General features: G+C 18.8%; 1 protein-coding gene across 7 annotated transcripts in view; it reads left to right on the forward strand.

Annotated features, from left to right (window-relative positions):
• Positions 1-21,328, forward strand: part of LOC122498555 (diacylglycerol kinase theta) — a 71,890-nt gene that overhangs the window by 12,039 nt on the left and 38,523 nt on the right. For all 7 annotated transcript variants that reach the window (XM_043606337.1, XM_043606333.1, XM_043606334.1 and 4 more), the window contains exons 2-4: positions 15,900-15,979; positions 16,085-16,190; positions 20,193-20,413. In XM_043606337.1, the coding sequence (XP_043462272.1) occupies positions 15,900-15,979; positions 16,085-16,190; positions 20,193-20,413 (407 nt within the window). The remainder of the gene's footprint in view (positions 1-15,899; positions 15,980-16,084; positions 16,191-20,192; positions 20,414-21,328) is intronic.

A 21,328-nucleotide genomic window follows, 5' to 3' on the forward strand; every position in this document is an offset into this window, starting at 1 on the left:
CTAATTATTTTCAATACAATTTAATTGAAAATATCTTGATGGAATTCAATTATTTTTAAAAAATTTAATAAAATTTTGTAATTGATTTCAACTATAGTTTCACTACAATTTTAACAAGAATTCAATTATAATTAATTTCATTTCATTTTAATTATTTTATTTTTAATACAATTTTAAATAAACTCTTCGAAAAATGCAATTTTTATTAAAAATTTTATTAAAATTCTTCGAAAAAAATCTTTTGAATTACGAAAATTTGAAAAAAATTTTGATATTATTAGTTTATTAGATTTTAATAATTATTTTCAATGCATTTTTAATTAAATTGCTTTAAAGAATTTAATTATTTACAATAATTTTATTAAAATTCTTCGTAACAATTCAATTTTTTTTAAAATTTTGATAAAGTTCTTTATAAGAATTCAATTTTTTGGAAATATTCAATTATTCACTAAATTATTCATTTTTGTATTTAAATAATTGAATTCTTGGAGAATGTTCTTATAAGAACTGATTTAGAATTGAATTTCAGTTAAAAATGTAGATAATAATAATTGAATATTTAAAGAATTTTTAAAAATAATTAAATTTCAAAAGATTTTAAACTGAAATCTTTGAAAATTTTAATTGTTGTAAAACTGTAGTAATATGTAAATTTTTATTTTAAAATAAATTGATTAGTTTTTAATAATTTTATTTAATAATTTTATTTAATAATTTCTTTAAAAATAATTCAATTTTTGAAAGAATTACAGTTGTAATTTTTAGAAATAGTAATTTAATTTAGAAATCATGAAAAAATTATGTTTTTAAATTTATTTTTTCGATTTTTCGATCACAATTATTTAATTTGAAAATAAAATTGAAAATTTTAGAAAACTTTTATAAAATAAAGCTCATTTTATGTTATTATTATTTATTATTATTAATATTGTTTTACTTTATTATTATTATTATTAAATATTATTGTTATTACTAGAAATTAATATTGTTATTTATTTAACTATTTGTTTTCTGCCAATAATACTATGAAGTAATAATAATAAATAAAATAAGAAAACAATTACTATGTAGAAAATTATTTTTGAATAATTTTACAAAAACTTTTTGCATACGCAAATAAATGCGATTTTCGTGAAATTAAATAAAAATTGTCCCGGAAATTAGGATATTTTTATTTGAGTGGACGAATGTCTATGCGGGTATATCCAAATTTCCGCTATGAATATCCGGTTGCCTTAATGGGAAACGAACAAAACGGGAATAGCTAAAATTTTAACTACTGTAACTAAATATTTCTCTGCTATAAATTTTAGAAAATTTTTTATTTTGAATTCTCGTTGAATAATTTGTCTAATAATTTAATTATCAAATTGTATATTTATTTATATTTATTTTAAACTTATTAGTTTGTCAATTTTTAATTGATTATTAAATTGTAAATAAGAAAAAATTATAGAAAGTTGGAATTTGATTTTTTTTTGTTCGTTTTTTGTAAACTGTATATAACTTTCTATAAAAATTTTTTTTCGACAGAAATTCTTTTATAAATTTTACAATATTATTGATGATGAGAAAAAGAAATAATTTTAATTATTCAAGAAAACTAATAATTGTCAAGTAATTCGTATGGAAAAAAATTTTTTTTTCTCCTTTTTTTTATATACATTGTTTTACTTTCTTCAACTTTTGAGCTTAGCACAAGAACTCTTATAAAAGTAGGTCACCAACGCCTTTGAATGAAAAAAAAAAAAAATGGACTGAATTTTCTTCTTTTTCAAACAAGCCCTTTTAAAACCAACATCGTTGGTACTTTTGATGCCAAGATCCACTAATTGTCGTTGAAAGTCAAGAAAATCTGTTTATCGATGCTATTTTTTTTTTTTTTTTAATTCTTTTTCAAAAAAAATTATAGCAGCTGAATTTTTATTTTTATTTTCTTCGTGGCAGAAGACTTTTTTTTCCTCTTGAAAATTTTGAAATTTTTTTTTGTTGAGTGCGATAGAACATTATACTATTCCACTCGAGAAAAAAAATTTCAAAATTTAGTTTTTAGAAAATTACAAAAATAGTTTAAAACAACTTTTCATTATTCGAAAAAGTTTTATAGAATTTTACTGAAATGTTTCTATTTCTAATTTCTATAGAATTTGAGATAAAAAATATATTTTTCCTCCACTTTATTTTCTCCATGTTTATTTTAATTGCATTCTCTAATTATCATTCTATTTGAGCCGACATTTTTATTTTTCTAAAACTATTCATGATGAATTTGGATTTAAAAAAAATTTTCCAGTTTTAATTTTAAGTATAGAAAAAAGTTCTTACTTTTTTGTTTTCTTTTTTTTATTTCTTATTTCCGTATTTTAATTTTATTTATTTCTTTTTATTAAAAAGAATAATAAATTATTTAAAAAAATTTTTTTTATTAAGTTATTATTTTTTAACGAAAAAAAAAAATTTACCAAAAATAAATGGAACAATTTCTATTGTTTTAATTTTATTTTTATATTTCTGTGCGAATATATATTTTATTTTTAAGAAACAAATATAGTTTTTTTTTTTTCTAAAGTGGATGTTAGATATAAATTTTAATTTCCACTATAGCAAACGAGTTTTGTTACTAAAAAAATTTTTCCCTTCTGTTTTCTGTGGGCAAACATATACTAACAATGTGCTGAATTAAAAAGTACAAGTCAGATTTACAAAGTGTACTGCAGTTTATTTGCTAACGACCCAAAGTGCTCATTGTTTTCCTCAGGTTACGAAAGAAAAAAATTTAAAAAAAAAAAGAAAAAAGAAAACCCCTCATTACTTAGAATTTCCTGTCTGCGTATATAGACTTTTATTTTTCGACATAGATACAAAAGAGATATTTTTCTAAAGGGAATGTTTAAAATTATTTTACCATTTCTCAATGTTTTTTCTATAGCAAAAAAGAAAAATTGCAATTACTCGTCCTAATTCAATAAAAAATGTCTTCGTCTTTAAAAGTATATTTTCTTTTCATATTTTTCTTTCCTATATCGTCTTTAATTTTCTTTTTTTTATTATTAACAATATATCAGAATTATATAGAAACCAGCGCTGTGATTTTAATAACTTTATTTATACAAAATTTTACCAAACTATCAATTTTTTTATTTTTATTGAAATTTAAAAAAAATTATTGAAAGCTTCATTAAGTATTATTTAAAAAAAAATTCAAATATTAGTTTTAGAACAATTAAAATTTTCGAAGACTGTCACGCATCTAATATTCAATTATCTGAAATTTTAAGCTGGAATTCAATTCTAAACCAATTCTTATTAAAAAGTTTTACGAGACTTCAATTTTATTTAAAAACAAAAATAAATAATTTAAATCCTGCAATGAATTTAATTACCAATGAATATAATTAAATTTTTGAAACGTATTTTATAAAAAAAATTTTAAAATAATTGAATTTTTGCAATGAATTTTATTATTTACCAAAAAAATTGAATTCTTGGAAAGTATTTTTCAACATTTTTTTAAATTCTAATTAAATAATTAGTAAAATTTTTTTAAAATAATTGAATTCTTGCAATGAATTTTATTATTTATCAAAATAATTGAATTCTTGGAAAGTATTTTAATCGAAATTTTTTTAAATAATTGATTTTTTATGATGAATTTTTGACTAAAATTTTTAAAAATAATTTTATTCTTTAAAGAAAATTAAAATTTTTTTGAAAATAATTATTAAATTCTATTAAACAAATTATATTAAAAAGTTTTTAAAAAATTGAATTTTTCCAGGAATTTATTTAAAATTGTATTAAAATTAATTGAAATCTTGCAATGAATTTAATTGCTTCATGAAAATAATTGAATTTTGGAAACGAATTTTATAAAACTTTTTAAAATAATTGAATTCTTGCAACGAATTTTATTATTTATGAAAATAATTGAATTCTTGCGAAGAACTTTATTATTTATAAAAATGATTGAATTCTTGGTAATTATTTTAATCAAAATCTTTTTAAACAATTGATTTTTTTTTGAAAAATTTTGTTAAAATTTTATTTCAATATAAAAATAATTAAATATTTGAAACGAATTTTATTGGCATTTTTAAAAATAATTGAATTCTTTTGAGAAATTATTTATTAAAATAGCAGATATTGAAAATATAGAAAAATTTTTGAAAATAATTGAATCGTTTGAAAAAATTTTTGCTAAATTCTAATAAACAAATTATATCAACATTTTTTTGAATAATTGAATTCTTTCGAAGAATTTTAATAAAATATTGAAGAATAATTATTGCATTTTTTTTGAGGAATTCATTTAAAATTGTATTAAAAATAATTGAAATCCTGCGATGAGTTTTATTAAAATTTATGATAATAATTTAAGTCTTGCATTAAATTTTATTTAAAATTTTTGAAAATAATTGAATTCTTGCGAAGAACTTTATTAAATTTTTTTTTAATATTTTAAAAAAATTAAAAGAGAAATAAAAATGCCTCAAAGAAATATTAAACCAATAAAATATTTAAATTTAATTTTCTCCTTCGTATTTTCTTTTGCAATAACTTGTTTACATTTTGAGGATTATTATTATTTTTTTTTTTTTTTGAACAAAAAGGAATGTTTTTTCTAAATCAAAAAAAATATGAGTAATATTATCAGAAATAGGGAGAAATTGTCAAAAAAAAAGAGGGGAAAAAAGTGGAAAATTAAATTAGTAGTAAAAGAAAACCTGATGTTTTAAAAGCTTTTAGAATTAAAAGGTTAATTTAACTTTGAAATTAGGTCTCCGAACATTGCAAAAGTTAAAAATTGAGCGACTACAATTTAGAAGCATTCAACTCGGGATAATTTTCAACATAGTGAAAAGCATTTCAGGCATTTTATACGACAAAATTCTCGCACATTTATTGTTTTTTTGTCATTCCCATTTTTTCTGTTTAAAAAAAACGATTTATATACACAATTAAGAAAGAAAAATTATTTTTACGGTAACAAATAATCGAAAATATAGAAAGTTTTTTAAAATTATATAATATAATAATTATTATAAATTTGTTGAAATTTTTTTGAAATTTATAAATATTTTTTAATTTACAAATATAAAAACAATTTTTTTTTTCACAATTTTGTTAGAAAGAATATTTGATTGAATAGAAATTTCATTGTCCATATGAAAATGCTCGATAGCAATTTTCGCGGAGTAATTATGATCCATTATAGTACCTATATTGTAGTTTAAAACCTCTTAAATGAAAAAAAAAATTCTTTTTGAAAAGTGTACAAACAAAAGAAGAAAAAAATAATGTCAACGAAAAAAGAGAAATAAATCAAATTTTTATTATTGATTTTAAAATAAAAAATAAAATAGAATTAAACATTTTTGATTCTATATTTTTCAAATAAAAAAGTAAAACAAAAGTTAATTTTAATTCAATTATTTAATAAAAAAAAATTTAATATAAACTTCTTCGTAAGAATTCAATTGTTTTTATAAATAATAAAATTTTTCTAAAGTATTCAATTATTTTTTTAAATTTTAATAAAATTCTTCGTAGAAATTTAATTAATTTTAAAAAAGTTTTCGAAATTCATTTATTTATTATTTGTATTTAAATAATTGAATTCTCGTCGAACTTTCTCATAAGAATTTATTTTAAAATGAATTTGAGTTAAATTTTTTAATAATAATTGAATATTAGAATCATTACAATTGGAATTTTTAAAAATAATTTAATTTCGAAATATTTTTAAATTGAAATCATTGAAAATTTTAATTGTGAAATTTTATATTTAGAATTTTATTTTTCTACTTGAAAACTTTTGTTTAAAATTATAATCTTAATTTTTCAAGGAATTTTTAATTAAAATTTATAAAAAAATAATTGAATTTTTGCAAAAATTTAGAATTGAAGTGATTAGCAGTGAGAAAAAAAAATGGTGAGTTTGAAAAAAAATCGTCAGCAAAAAAAAGAAATTCCTTTTATTTCGTCACTTGATTCATAGCGAAGAGACTGCGTATAATCGCATCAATTTCTGTTTGAATAAAGTTACAAAAATAGGAAACAAGAATAATCCATAAACTCGAAGGATAAAATAAGGATAATATAACTTCATCATTTTTAATCTTTTTTACCAATTATATTCCCTCTGCCCTTTTTTTTGTAAAATATTTTCTAAATAAACGCTTCAAAAAAAAGTCAATTGTCATGGAAAATATTTTTATTACCAAAATAAATAAGAATAGAGAATAAATGAAAAAGAAAAAAATAAAGAAAATAATAAAAGAGTGAATAAAAATAAAAAGAAGAAAAAAGAAAAAAAAATAAAAGTAGCAAAAATTTATAAATTAGCGAAAGAATTTTATAAAAAGATGTCCCAGCATCTCTTCTTCATCTCTACAGGGAGAATAATTGATTTTCTATAAAAATACACGTCACATGAAACATTGTTGTGTGTCTTACATTTTTCCATGCGTCGTCATTTTTAATTATTAATATTAATAAATTATTAAATAAATTTTTCGTTTTTTAAAAATTCGCGCCAATGCAGTTCATAAAATTGCCGCCTAAATGGCATGAAAATTCTCTCACAAACAAAATGAAATTTTTAAAAGTAGTTTTACAGAATTTTATTACATTAGAATTTTTTTTATTTCAATTTTTAGCGAATTTAAAGTGATGCAAATTTTCCCCAAAAATAAAGAATTTTATTATTAAAAAAGAAAAAAATTTAAAAAGATTTTTATAAAATTCTTAGCAAGAATTGCATTATTTAAAAAAAATTCAATAAAGTTCTTCCTAACAATTCAATTATTTTCAAATAATTTCAATAAAATTCGTCGCAAGAATTCAATTAATTTCATAAGTTATAATATTCTTTAGAAAAATTTAATTATTTCCAATACAATTTGTATAAAATTTCTTAACGGAACTTTATTATTTTTAAAAAAGTTTAACATTATTTATTAATAGAATACACTTATTTTTCAATACTAGAAGCGTTATAGTGTATATTTTTAGAAATAATTAAATGTTGAAAGAATTTTGAATTGAAATCTTTAAAAATTTTAATACATAGTTTTAAAACTGGAATAAAAAAAAACCTCGTAAAATTGTATAAAAAATAATTGAAATTCTGCGATGAGTTTAATTAAATTTTAGAAAATAATTGAATCCCTGTAAAAAATTTATTATTTCAGAAAATAATTCCTGTGCAATTTTTATTATTTTTGAAAATCATGGAGTTGAGGAAATTTTTTGAAAATAATTGAACTTCAGAGAATAATTTTATTAATAATTATAAAAATATTTGAAATTTTGACGAGAATTTTTCTATAGTTTTTCAACATAATTGAATTTCTGCAAAGAATGTTATTTAATTTTTTTAAGAATTGAATTCTCGTTAAAAATTGTATTATTTTGGAAAATAATTGAATAATAAATTGTGAAAAATTAAAGAAAGAATTTACCAAATTTTTTAAAAAATAATTGAATTTCGGAGAAGAATTTTATTATTTACATGGAAATAATTGAATTATTGCGAAGAATTTTATATAAAAAATTTTTTTTTAATAATTGAATTCTCGTGAAAAATTTTATTATTTAAGAAAATAATTAAATAATTGTGAAGAATTCAAGAAATTATAAATTCTTTTAAAAATAATTGAATTTCTGAGAAGAATTTTATTATTTTTAAAAAACAATTTTAATTCTTGCGAAAAATTTTATTTAATTCTTTTCAAATAATTGAATTTTCGTGAAAAATTTTATTATTTTGGAAAATAATTGAATAATAAATTGTGAAGAATTAAAGAAAAGAATTTATCAATTTTTTAAAAAAAATAATTGAATTATTGCAAAGAATTTTATTTAATTCTATTTAAATAATTGAATTCTCGTGGAGAATTTTATTATTTAAGAAAATAATTGAATAAGTGATGAATTAAAGAAAGAATAAATCAATTTTTTAAAAAAATAATTGAATTTTTGCGAAGAATTTTATTTAATATTTTTTTAAATAATTGAATTCTCGTGAAAAATTTTAATATTTTATGTTAATAATTGAGTTCTTGCGAAGAATTTTATTTAATATTTTTTAAATAATTGAATTCTCGTGAAAAATTTTATTTATTTATTTATTTATTATGTATATAGACGGGCTTTATTATTTAAGAAAATAATTGAATAATTGTGAAGAATTAAAAGAAGAATTTACCAATGTTTTAAAAAAATAATTGAATTTTTGAGAAGAATTTTATTATTTTTGAAAATAATTGAATTCTTGCGAAGAATTTTATTTAATATTTTTTAAATAATTGAATTCTCGTGAAAAATGTTATTATTTAGAAAAATAATTGAATTCTTGTGAAGAATTTTTTTTTAATTTTTAAAAGTAAATAATAACTAACATTTTGAGTAAAAAATAAATTGAAAATTAAAAAAAATAAATAAATATAATAAATAATAAATAAAATAAATGGTAAAAATATATTTAGAAAAAACCCAGAACCTCTTTGAACAAAAGAATAAATAATAAGTAAATAAATATAAAAAAAAGAAACGAGAAGAAAACTGTTAACTTTTTAAGTAGAAAATTTTTCCTTTATAGTTCTCAAGTGTTTTTCATTGTATTTTTTATGAAAAAAGGAAAAAAAAAATTTTTCTTTTTCTAAGATGTTCATTAAATTTCAGTGTTAAGATTATAGCCATTAGCTGGTGTATTCCTCTGGTTACCAGACTCATCGATTGCTAATTTACAGTATGTAGGTCAGCTCATTGAATAAACATTTCAAGTAATTTGAATGAACGTTTAATTTACTTCTATACTTTTGAGCACTTCGATTAATCGTAAACAAAAGAGCCGCCCCATCAATTGTTCAAAATACAACTAAAGAAATTTTGCGTTTACAAGTAGGCGATTCTCTTATAATAATATATTCATTTCCGCGCATATGTTCGCATTTTGCAAAAAAAAGAGAATTTTTTTTTCAATCTTCACAATTATTGTCATCGGCAGAATTTTTTCTCTCACGCACTCAACTACGTTTTATTTCTAAATATATAAAACTTTTTATTTCTTTATCAAATATAGAGAAATAAATAGAAAAAATAAAAACCAATTTTATTAAAAATATATCTATTTTTATTTAAAAAAGAAAAAAAAACATTTTAACATTTCATTTTTTTTTTTTTTTAATTTAAAAATAAAAACCTATTTACATTTTGAGAAAAAAATGTATTGAATAAAAGGACTAATGGATTAGTTTATTATTAAATAAATATTTAATTTTGTAGAATATTTTATTTTACAGTTTCTACTTAAATTGAAAAAAAAATTCGATTTAATTAGTAAAATAATAAAACTGATATTTTTTGCTAAATTTCCTATTCATTTTTGATAATATATTCATTGATTATAAAGTGTATATTTCAATTATTTTTAATACAATTTTAAATTAATTCCTCGAAAAATCCTTAAAATTATTTATTGAAATTCTATAATAGAATTCAATTATTTAAAAAAAATTTTGATGTAATTTGTTTATTAGAATTTAATAATTGTTTAAAATTTAGTTTTCAATAAATTTCTTGAAATAATTTAATTATTTTCCAAAGTTTTAATGAAATTCTTCGTAACAATTTAATTATTTGCAAATAATTTTAATAAAATTCGTCGCAAGAATTCTTTTTTTCTTCGGAAAAATTCAATTATTTTCAATAAAATTTAAATAAAATTTCTTAATGGAATTTCATTATTTTTTAAAAAAAAGAACAAAATTTGTTGATAAAATTCTCTTATTTTTAAAAATTATCAAAGTTTTTAAGAAGAATTTAATTACTTTCAGTACAATTTTAATCGAATTCCACGAAAAAAATTCTTGAAAATTTTATTAAAATTCGTCAAAAGAATTCAGCTATTTAAAAATTTATAGATAAAATTCTTTATGAGAATTAAATTTTAAGAAACATGCAATTATTCAATAAATTGTTATTTTTTTATTTAAATAATTAAATTCTAGTAGAATTTTCTCATAAACTTTGATTTAAAAATGAATTTCTGTTAAAATTTTAGATTATAATTGAATTTAGAAAGCATTAGAGCGTAATTTTTAGAAATAATTGAATTTTGAAAAGGTTTCAGATTAAAATTTTTGAAAATTTGAATTTTTCATATTTTTAACTAACAATTCTGTGGAATTAATTTTTTTTTTTTAAGAAACTTTAATTGCGGATTTTTTGGATATTATTTAAAGTTTTTATTTTCTAATATTTAAATTGAAGAATTTACAAAAAATTGAAATTTTGTAAAATTGAATTGTAAAGAAATAAATTTGAATATCCTTGAAGAACTTTTTAAAAAATTATTGAAAATAATAGATTTATAGAAGATGTTTAGATAAAAAAAAACCAGAAAAAAAATTCAATTTTGTAAAAGTTACAAATTATTGCAAAAATTCAATTATTTTCAAGAATAATAATATTCTTCGCAAAAATTAAATATTTTTCAAAAGTAATAAAATTCTTCTTGGGGATTCAATAATTTTCACAAATAATAAAACTCATTGCAGAATTTCAATTATTTTTAATTGAAATGCTTAAATTCATAAAAATTTTATTACAATTCGTTGACAGAATTCAATTATTTAAAAATTTGTTGATAACGATTCTTTATGGGAATTGAATTTTAAGAAACATTCAATTATTTATTTTTGTATTTAAATAAAAATTATTTAAATACAAAATTATTGAATTCTAGTAGAATTTTCTAATAAAAATTGATTTAAAAATGGATTTCAGGTAAAATCACTAAAAAAAAAATTGAATTTTAGAAAAAAGTTACAAATGATTGCAAAATTTCAATTATTTTTAAAAAATAATAAAAAAATTTCGCACAAATTCAATTATTTTTTTTACAAGCAATAAAATTCATATTTGAAATTTAATTATTTTCTAAAATTTTCATAAAATTCTTGACAAAATTTCAATTATTTTCAAAACTATTGATAAAATTCTATGCAAACATTTAATTACTTTTATAAATCATCAAATTCTTTTTGGGGATTCAATTATTTTTAAAAAATAATAAAAAAATTTCGCAGAAATTCAATTATTTTTTTTACAAGCAATAAACTTCATATTTAAAATTCAATTATTTTCTAAAATTTTAATAAAATTCTTGACAAAATTTCAATTATTTTCAAAAATATTGATAAAATTCTATGCAAACATTTAATTAATTTAATAAATTATTAAATTCTTTTTGGGGATTCAATTATTTTTAAAAAATAATAAAAAAATTTCGCACAAATTCAATTATTTTTTTTACAAGCAATAAAATTCATATTTGAAATTTAATTATTTTCTAAAATTTTCATAAAATTCTTGACAAAATTTCAATTATTTTCAAAACTATTGATAAAATTCTATGCAAACATTTAATTACTTTTATAAATCATCAAATTCTTTTTGGGGATTCAATTATTTTTAAAAAATAATAAAAAAATTTCGCAGAAATTCAATTATTTTTTTTACAAGCAATAAACTTCATATTTAAAATTCAATTATTTTCTAAAATTTTAATAAAATTCTTGACAAAATTTCAATTATTTTCAAAACTATTAATAAAATATTCTATGCAAACATTTAATTACTTTTATAAATCATCAAATTCTTTTTGGGGATTCAATTATTTTCATAAATAATAAAATTCTTTTTAGGAGTTCAAATTATTTTTATAAATAATAAAATTCTTTTTGCGAATAATTGAAATTTCGTAAAATGGAATATTGTATAGAAATAGATTTGAAAATTGTCAAAAAACTTTTTTTTTGAAAATTATTAAAAATCATCGATTTAAAGAAGAATTTTAGTTAAAAATTTTGGAAAATAATAATTGAATTGTATAAATGATTTTATCACTCATGTTTTATAGTTTTGAAAAATTTAATTTCTAGTTTTAGGTACAATGTTCTCTTATTTGATTCGGACTGATTATATTTTTTTTTACGTAATTAGTCCGTAATTTTTCATTTTTGGTACAAATCATTTAAAAAATTTTTTTTTAAATTTATTATTTTATTATTAAAAGAATTAAAAATTAAAAATTAAGAATTAAAATTAATGAATTAAATGAAGAATTAAAATTGTTTAAATTCTATTTTTTTTTAAATGCTAACTTTATTTTTAAAAAGTGAGGAAGAAATTGTCCGCACGAGTTAGGATGCTAATTGTTGATAGTTTAAATATTAAAAAGCGTTTAAATATTAAAAAAAAAAAAAAAAAATGAAAGAAATAGTAGGTATAAAATAAAAAATTGAAAGATGAGACACTTTGAAAATCAAAGTCAGTTCATTTCATCTGGAAGTGGGAATAATACACTAACACACTACTGACACGGGGAGAGTTAGAGTATCGGAGTTTCCTTTATGGCGTGATGTAATCTTCTCGGTGACATAAATAGGTGTAAAATAGTGAGCGAGCGAGCGAGCGAGAGGCGATCCTGTGCGCGCATATTCGAATAAGGGCGTGAAAATCAAAGAAATAATAGGTCTCTCTATATAATGTAGTCGTGAGAAAGCGTAAATATACCCCCTACGTTCTTTCGGTCGGCCTACATTTCGCTTTGTCAATAAACTCTCCACGTTGGGTTTTCACAAATGCCTACCGCCTGCCTCTGCCTCTTCCACCGCCACCGCTTGGCTTCTCACTTAATGTTTGCAAATCGTGACATTTCCTGTATGCATTTATAGAAACTTTCTATACCTTGTCATTTTCCTTGACAGTTAACTATATAGGATTATATACGTGTTTATGTGAAAACAAACGCACGCGTCTCATTTTCTATTAAAAATGCGCTCCTGTTGTTTTTTTTTCTTCATTTTTTTTTATTACTTTAAGCAGCGCGAGAGAAATTAAAAATCGACTCTTTTTCGTTACAGAATTTCTTCTCTAAAGAGACTTCGCACTTATCTACTAAAAATCTACTATTTACTACTTTTTTTTACAATTTTTTTTTACTATTTCGAGAAATTCTCGAATTCTTAACAATTATTTAATTATTTTCTTAAATAATAAAATTTTCACGAGAATTCCATTATTTAAAAAGATTTAAATAAAATTCTTTGCAGGAATTCAATTATTTTCAATAAATAATAAAATTCTTAGAAATTCTATTTCCTTTTTAAATTGGTAAATTCTTTCTTTAATTTTCCACTATTAGTATATTCTTAACACTGAAATTTAATGAACATCTTAGAAAAAGAAAAAATTTTTTTTTCCTTTTTTCATAAAAAATAAAATGAAAAACACTTGAGAACTATAAAGGAAAAATTTTCTACTTAAAACGTTAACAGTTTTCTTCTCGTTTCTTTTTTTATATTTATTTACATATTATTTATTCTTTTGTTCAAAGAGGTTCTGGGTTTTTTCTAAATATATTTTTACCATTTATTTTATTTATTATTTATTATATTTATTTTTTTTTTAATTTTTAATTTATTTTTTACTCAAAATGTTAGTTATTATTTACTTTTAAAAATTAAAAAATAATTCTTCACAAGAATTCAATTATTTTCCTAAATAATAACATTTTTCACGAGAATTCAATTATTTAAAAAGAATTAAATAAAATTCTTCGCAAGAATTCAATTATTTTCAAAAATAATAAAATTCTTCTCAAAAATTCAATTATTTTTTTAAAACATTGGTAAATTTTTCTTTTAATTCTTCACAATTATTCAATTATTTTTCTTAAATAATAAAGCCCGTCTATATACATAATAAATAAATAAATAAAATTTTTCACGAGAATTCAATTATTTAAAAAATATTAAATAAAATTCTTCGCAAGAACTCAATTATTAACATAAAATATTAAAATTTTTCACGAAAATTCAATTATTTAAAAAAATATTAAATAAAATTCTTCCCAAAAATTCAATTATTTTTTTAAAAAATTGATTTATTCTTTCTTTAATTCATCACTTATTCAATTATTTTCTTAAATAATAAAATTCTCCACGAGAATTCAATTATTTAAATAGAATTAAATAAAATTCTTTGCAATAATTCAATTATTTTTTTAAAAAATTGATAAATTCTTTTCTTTAATTTTTCACAATTTATTATTCAATTATTTTCCAAAATAATAAAATTTTTCACGAAAATTCAATTATTTGAAAAGAATTTAATAAAATTCTTCGCAAGCATTAAATTGTTTTTTAAAAATAATAAAATTCTTCTCAGAAATTCAATTATTTTTAAAAGAATTTATAAATTCTTGAATTCTTCACAATTACCTATTTAATTATTTTCTTAAATAATAAAATTTTTCACGAGAATTCAATTATTAAAAAAAAATTTTTTATATAAAATTCTTCGCAATAATTCAATTATTTTCATGTAAATAATAAAATTCTTCTCAGAAATTCAATTATTTTTTAAAAAATTTGGTAAATTCTTTCTTTAATTTTTCACAATTTATTATTCAATTATTTTCCAAAATAATACAATTTTTAACGAGAATTCAATTCCTTAAAAAAAATTAAATAACATTCTTCGCAGAAATTCAATTATGTTAAAAAATTATAGAAAAATTCTCGTCAAAATTTCAAATATTTTTATAATTATTAATAAAATTATTCTCTGAAGTTCAATTATTTTCAAAAAATTTCCTCAATTCTATGATTTTCAAAAATAATAAAAATTGCACAGGAATTATTTTCTTAAATAATAAAATTTTTTACAGGGATTCAATTATTTTCTAAAATTTAATTAAACTCATCGCAGAATTTCAATTATTTTTTATACAATTTTACGAGGTTTTTTTTTATTCCAGTTTTAAAACTATTAAAATTTTTAAAGATTTCAATTCAAAATTCTTTCAACATTTAATTATTTCTAAAAATATACACTATAACGCTTCTAGTATTGAAAAATAAGTGTATTCTATTAATAAATAATGTTAAACTTTTTTAAAAATAATAAAGTTCCGTTAAGAAATTTTATACAAATTGTATTGGAAATAATTAAATTTTTCTAAAGAATATTATAACTTATGAAATTAATTGAATTCTTGCGACGAATTTTATTGAAATTATTTGGAAATAATTTAATTGTTACGAAAAACTTTATTAAATTTTTTTAAAATAATAATAAAGTAATAAAATTTTCCACAAAAATTCAATTATTTTAAAAGAATTTAATGAAATTCTTCGCAAGAATTCAATTGTTTTGATAAATAATAAAATTCTCCTCAAAAATTCAATTATGTTAGAAAATTTTTTAATTTCATTTTATACAAAATTTTATCAAAATTCTTAAGAATAATTGAATTCTTTTGAAGAATTTCAATAAAAATTTTAAAATAATTATTGAATCTTGTCGAGAAATTTTTTTAATATTGTATTAAAAATAATTGAATTCCTACGGAAAAGTTTTATCAAAAAGTTTTCCAAAAAAATTTGAATTTCTGCAAAAATTTTGATATTTATGAAAATAATTGAATTCTCGCGAAGAATTTTATTAAATTTTTTGATACTAATTGAATTTCTGTAAATTTTCCAGAGGAATTTAATTATTTTTGAAAGTTTTAATATAATTCTTTACAAGAATTGAATTTTTAAATACTATTCTATCTTTTGAAGAATTGTAACTAATATTCTCGAAAATAATTTTAGAAAATAGAAAATTTTCTCAAATTTTATTAAAATAAATTTTATATTTGAATTGAAAGAATTTGATTTTCTCAGTTTAAAAAATAATTTTCAAGTATTATTGAATCTTTTGAAGAACTGTGTAACTAAAAATTTGGAAAATAATTAAATTTTACAACAATTTTTGTATTTAAATAATTTAATTATCGGTGAATTCTTATTAAAAATTGTTATAAATATTTGTTTTAGTTTGCAACTTCGTGGTGCACGACCGCTGTCTCAAGGCCGTCGTCTCTCCCTGCTCCAGCATCGCGGCAAGCCTGACAAAAGTATGTTTCAAATAAAAATTTTTAATTAAAAATTTAAATAAAAGAAAAGAAAAAATTAAAGTTGAAAAATGGAATTTTTTAAAAATTGTTTTCAATTATTTACAGAACCCGGTTGCACACTGTTGGTCCGAACAGGTAACACATAGAAGAAAATTTTGTAACGTTTGTCGAAAGAGGCTCGATGATCATTCGACGTCAATACATTGTGAAAGTGAGTTTTAATTATTACTATTTTTCTTAAAAAAAATAATTATTTCAGTCTAATTAAATTAGTTATAAACTAGTTCACCTATTAATTAGTTTGTAAACTAGTTAATTTATCGAATTTGTTTGTAAATTCGTTGTTTGTAAATTTTAAAACTAATCGGGTTACTTTTTCCTCATAAGTAAATTGTTTTTCAATTTCGCATTTACTTTAATTTAAATATAAATTTAATAATAATTTCCTAATAATTATTTATTAATAAATAAATTTTTTAATTTCTTTAAATTCGCATTTATTTTTTTTATATTTATTTAGTATCAATTAATAAATTATTATTAGTTTGTTTTTATAAGTATAAATAAAAATTAAAAAATTTAAATCAAAAGTAATTTATGAAAATAAATATTTTCTAAATAAACTTATTATTTAAAAATAGAATTTATTTTCGATCGTAAAATTAAGAATTCAAGTTGGATTATTGGAAACTGGGATTAGAAGACTAAAATTAGAAATATAATAAGGATAATGTAAAGTTGAACTATATTTACAGGATTAGTTAGAATCAAGATTCAGAATGGTGTGTTAAAATTTAATATCGTTTATAATATTTATTAGAGAAAGAAAAATTACTATTGAACTTAAATATTCGCTGTTGAATTAATGAAAAGTGACTAATGAAAATTCTTATTTGTAGAAGAAGGTGCTTAACTACTTATTCTTGCTATTCTTCTTTGCAGAAATAAAGAAGATAAAATCTCTTATGCAATTTGAAAGAAAATATTTTATTACAATTATAGCATTATATTTTTACTATCTATTTTATTATTTTTTAACTATATCATTAAATTAAATTTAATTTAAAATATTTTTATTATTAAATTTTAAAAAATAATTAAAGAAAAATTGACCAAAGAATATAATTGACTAATAAAAATTATGAAAAGTTTGTAATTTTTAAAAATTTTATTAAAATTCTTCGGAGAAATTAATTTCATTGCAAAAATTATACTAAAATTCGTTACAAGAATTCAATTATTTTCACAAAAAATAAAATTCGTCGCAGAAATTCGATTATTAAAAAATTTTTGTTTTAATTCTTGTCAAAATTTCAATTAATTTTAAAAATACCACTAAAATTCGTTTTCAAAATTCAAATCATTTCGAAAATTTTAATAAATTTCTTGTTAAAATTTCAATTATTTTCAAAAAATTTCCTCAATTCAATGATTTTCAATATCTATACTATTTCAATAAAATTCTACGCAAATATTTAATTATTTTCATAAATAATAAAAATTTCAGAAAAATTCAATTATTTACAAAATTTTCTATAAATTTCTTCGTAATAATTCAATTATTTTCATAAATAGTAAATTCTTTATTATTAATTCTAATAATAAATTCTTCTTTGGAAGAATTTTATCAAAATTCTTAAGAATAATTGAATTCTTTTGAAGAATTTCAATAAAAATTTTTAAATACCTAATTATTGAATATTATCAAGAAATTTTTTTAATTTTTTATTAAAAATAATTGAATTCCTACGAAAAAGTTTTATCAAATCTTTTAAAAATATTTGATTTTCTGCGAAAATTTTGATATTTATGAAAATAATTGAATTCTTGTGAAGAATTTTATTATGATTTTTAAAAATAATTGAATTTATGAAAAGATTTTTATTATTTAACGAAAATATTTTAAATCTTGCAAAAAATTTTATTGGAATTTTTTAAAGTAATTGAAGGTCTGCAAAGAATTTTTATTATTTTTAATTTAAGCTAAGAATTTTATTTAATTTTTGGAAAATAATTGAATTTCTGCTAATTGTTTAAAGGAATTTAATTATTTTTTAAATTTTTAATAAAATTCTTCGCACAAATTGAATTATTTTCATAAATAATAAAACTCATAGGAGGATTGCAATTTTTTTAAATACAATTTTAATCAAATTCCTCGAAAAATGTATTTATTCTTAAAAATTGTATTAAAATTCGTTGAAAGAATTCAATTATTTAAAAATTTGTTTATAAAATTTTTTATAAGAATTTTTAAAAGTAATAAAATAGTTCTCTGAAATTCAGTTATTTTTAAAAATTATAATAAAATTCTTCGCAAAAATTCAATTATGTTGAAAAATTTTTCCTCAATTTAATAATTTTCAAAATCTACTATTTTAATGAAATTTTCCAAAAGAATAAAATTATTTAAAACAAATTTTGATAAAATTCTACGCAAACATTTAATTATTTTCATAAATAATAAACTTTCTTTTTAGGAATTCAATTATTTTCATAAATAATAAAAGTCATAGAAAGATTTCAATTTTTTTAAGTACAATTTTAATCAAATTTCTCAAAAAATGTAATTATTCTTAAAAATTTTCTTAAAATTCGACGAAAGAATTCAATTATTTAAAAATTTGTTGATTATTTATCAAAATAATTGAAAACCTCTAAAAAATTTTATTATTCATGAAAATAATTTAATTATTGCGAAGAAGCTTATAAAAAAAAATGTGCAAATAATTGAATTCCTTTTTTATTATTTATGAAAATAATTAAATGATTGCGTAAAGTCTTATAAAAGATTTTTTTAAAATAGGTAATTGAATTTTTTTCGAAAATTTTATTAAAATATAAGATATTGAAAATCATTGAATTGTGGAAACTTTTTGAAAATAATTGAAATTTTGCCTAGAATTTTATTCTAATTTTTTGAAAATAATTATACTTCGGAGGAAAATTTTATTACTTATAAAGATAATTGAGATTTTCAAGTAAATTGTACGATATAATTTGGATAATTTTAGAGAAATTACAAATGATTGCAGAAATTCAATTATTTTCAAAAGTAATAAAATTCTTCGCAGAAATTCAATTATTTTTTTTTTATAAAGTTCTTCAGAATCATTCAATTATTTCTATAAATAATAAAATTCTTTTTAGGAATTCAATTATTTTCAAGAATAATGAAACTCATCGCAGAATTTCAATTATTTTTAATACAGTTTTAATCAAATTTCTCGAAAAGTGTAATTATTCTTAAAAATTTTATTAAAATTCGTCAAAAAATTCAATTATTTACAAATTTTTTTATAAAATTCTTCGTTATGAGAATTTAATTTTAAGAAACATTCAATTAATTATTTATTTGCATTTTATTTGTATTTAAATTTTAAATAATTGAATTCTAGTAGAATTTTCTAATAAAAATTGATTTTAAAATTAATTTTAGTTAAAATTCTAGATAATAATTGAATATTAAAAGAATTTAAATATTAAATTTAGAAAATTAAATTTTTAGAAATAATATTGAATTTTGAAAAGGTTTCAAACTAAAATTTTAGAAATTTTGAATTTTTCCATACTTTTAACTAACAATTTTGTAGAATTAATTTTTTTGAAAAAGTTTGATTGAATTCTTTTTTCATTTATTTGATGTTTTTATTTTTTAATACATATTTAAAAGAAGAATTTCCGAATAATGGAAATTTCATAAACATGAATTGTAAACAAATGGATTTGAAAATTCTCAAAGAAAAAAGTTCTTAATTATTTTCAAAAATTATTAAAAGTAATTGATTTAAAGAATAATTTTTGTTAAAAATTGTAGTAAATAATAATTGAATTGAAATGATGACAATTATTTTGAAGAAGTTACAGTAACAATAATTCTTATAATATAAAATAATGATTTTATCACTCGGTCATTTTTTAATTATTAGAAAACATGAAGAAATCGATCGCTCCGAGTCTTTGACTCGGAGCAAACGATATCTTCATGTTTTATAATAAAAAATAAATATTCTTCTAAGTTGTTGAATTTCATTTTGTTTTTTTTTTTTGTGTGAAAAAATCAAAAATTTGTCTAGAAATCAGGGGAAAGTGAGGGAAAAACAAAATTAAATTTTTGCCGCAACCCTGCTGGAATTACTGTAAAAAAAATTGTAATAATAATAATAATTCTAAAGTGAACGAATTAATAATGAAATTTTCTTTTTCTTTGCAGTTTGCGAGTACTTTGTTCACACGGATTGTCAGGATTTCGCGGTAGCCGATTGTAAGGAGAATGCAACGTATTTACCTGGGAAGGATTTGGTTTCAGTGAAGCATACGCATCACTGGCGAGAAGGCAATCTTCCCACTAATTCCAAATGCGCCATGTGTAAAAAGAGTTGTTTCTCCCTTGAGTGCCTCGCTGGATTTCGTTGCGAATGGTGTGGAATGACGGTAAATCAACTCTTTAATTATTTATAGGAGGGATCTACTTTTTCAAAAATGCATTAAATTGGTAACAATCTTTTTTTTTTCTTTTTATTTTTCCTCATTATATTTTTGCAATCAAGCACTCACTCATTTTTTTTCTCCTTTTTTAATGAGTGCATTTTTTCTTTTCTCTTTTATGGTCGCGAAACTCATTTTTCATTTTTACCTCATTTGCTTATGAAAGTTTCACGTATTTATATTCATCAAGAGAGAAAAAGAGAGAAAAAGAGAGAGAATGAGTGAGAGAAAGGTATTCTGAGTTGAGTAGATTTATAAGAACATAGAGGGTAAAAAAAAGAGGAAATTTTTTTTTTCTCTCTCGGAATTGAAGAAGAAAAGTGCATTTCTAAATTTTTGAACAATCCATTTATATTTTAAGAGTTTTATACGCCAAGTACGTGAAATGATATATGTATATATATAACTACTTTGGAAGAGTTTCTACTATTCTTTCTTTTTTTTTTTAAGTGTTTTCACTTTAAAGAAACGGATATTTTTCACAGAGTCAATTGTAATTTTTGTGTTTATTCAAAATTGTTTGTGGGAGGGGGGAATAATTTTTAATATTAAATTTTTCACTCCCAATATTAACAAATATTTTATTTATTTTTTATTATCAAGTTTCGATTGTTCGAATAATGGGAATTTGAATTTTTAGTTGAGATAAAAAATATTTTTCAATTTTTTCTTTATGTTTACTGAAATGAAAAATAAAGAAACGTAAATAAATTAGAAGCATTTGCAGGCTTCAGATTAATTCGACTTTTTTCGACTATTTTCCAAAAAGGCGACTTTCTCGATTCAATTATTTTCAAAAGTAATCAAATTCTTCACAAAAATTCAATTATATTCAAAAATTTTAAAAAATTCTAGTCAAAA

Source organism: Leptopilina heterotoma, unplaced genomic scaffold, assembly GCF_015476425.1.
Source record: "Leptopilina heterotoma isolate Lh14 unplaced genomic scaffold, ASM1547642v1 Lhet_152, whole genome shotgun sequence".
Classification (NCBI taxonomy): domain Eukaryota; kingdom Metazoa; phylum Arthropoda; class Insecta; order Hymenoptera; family Figitidae; genus Leptopilina; species Leptopilina heterotoma.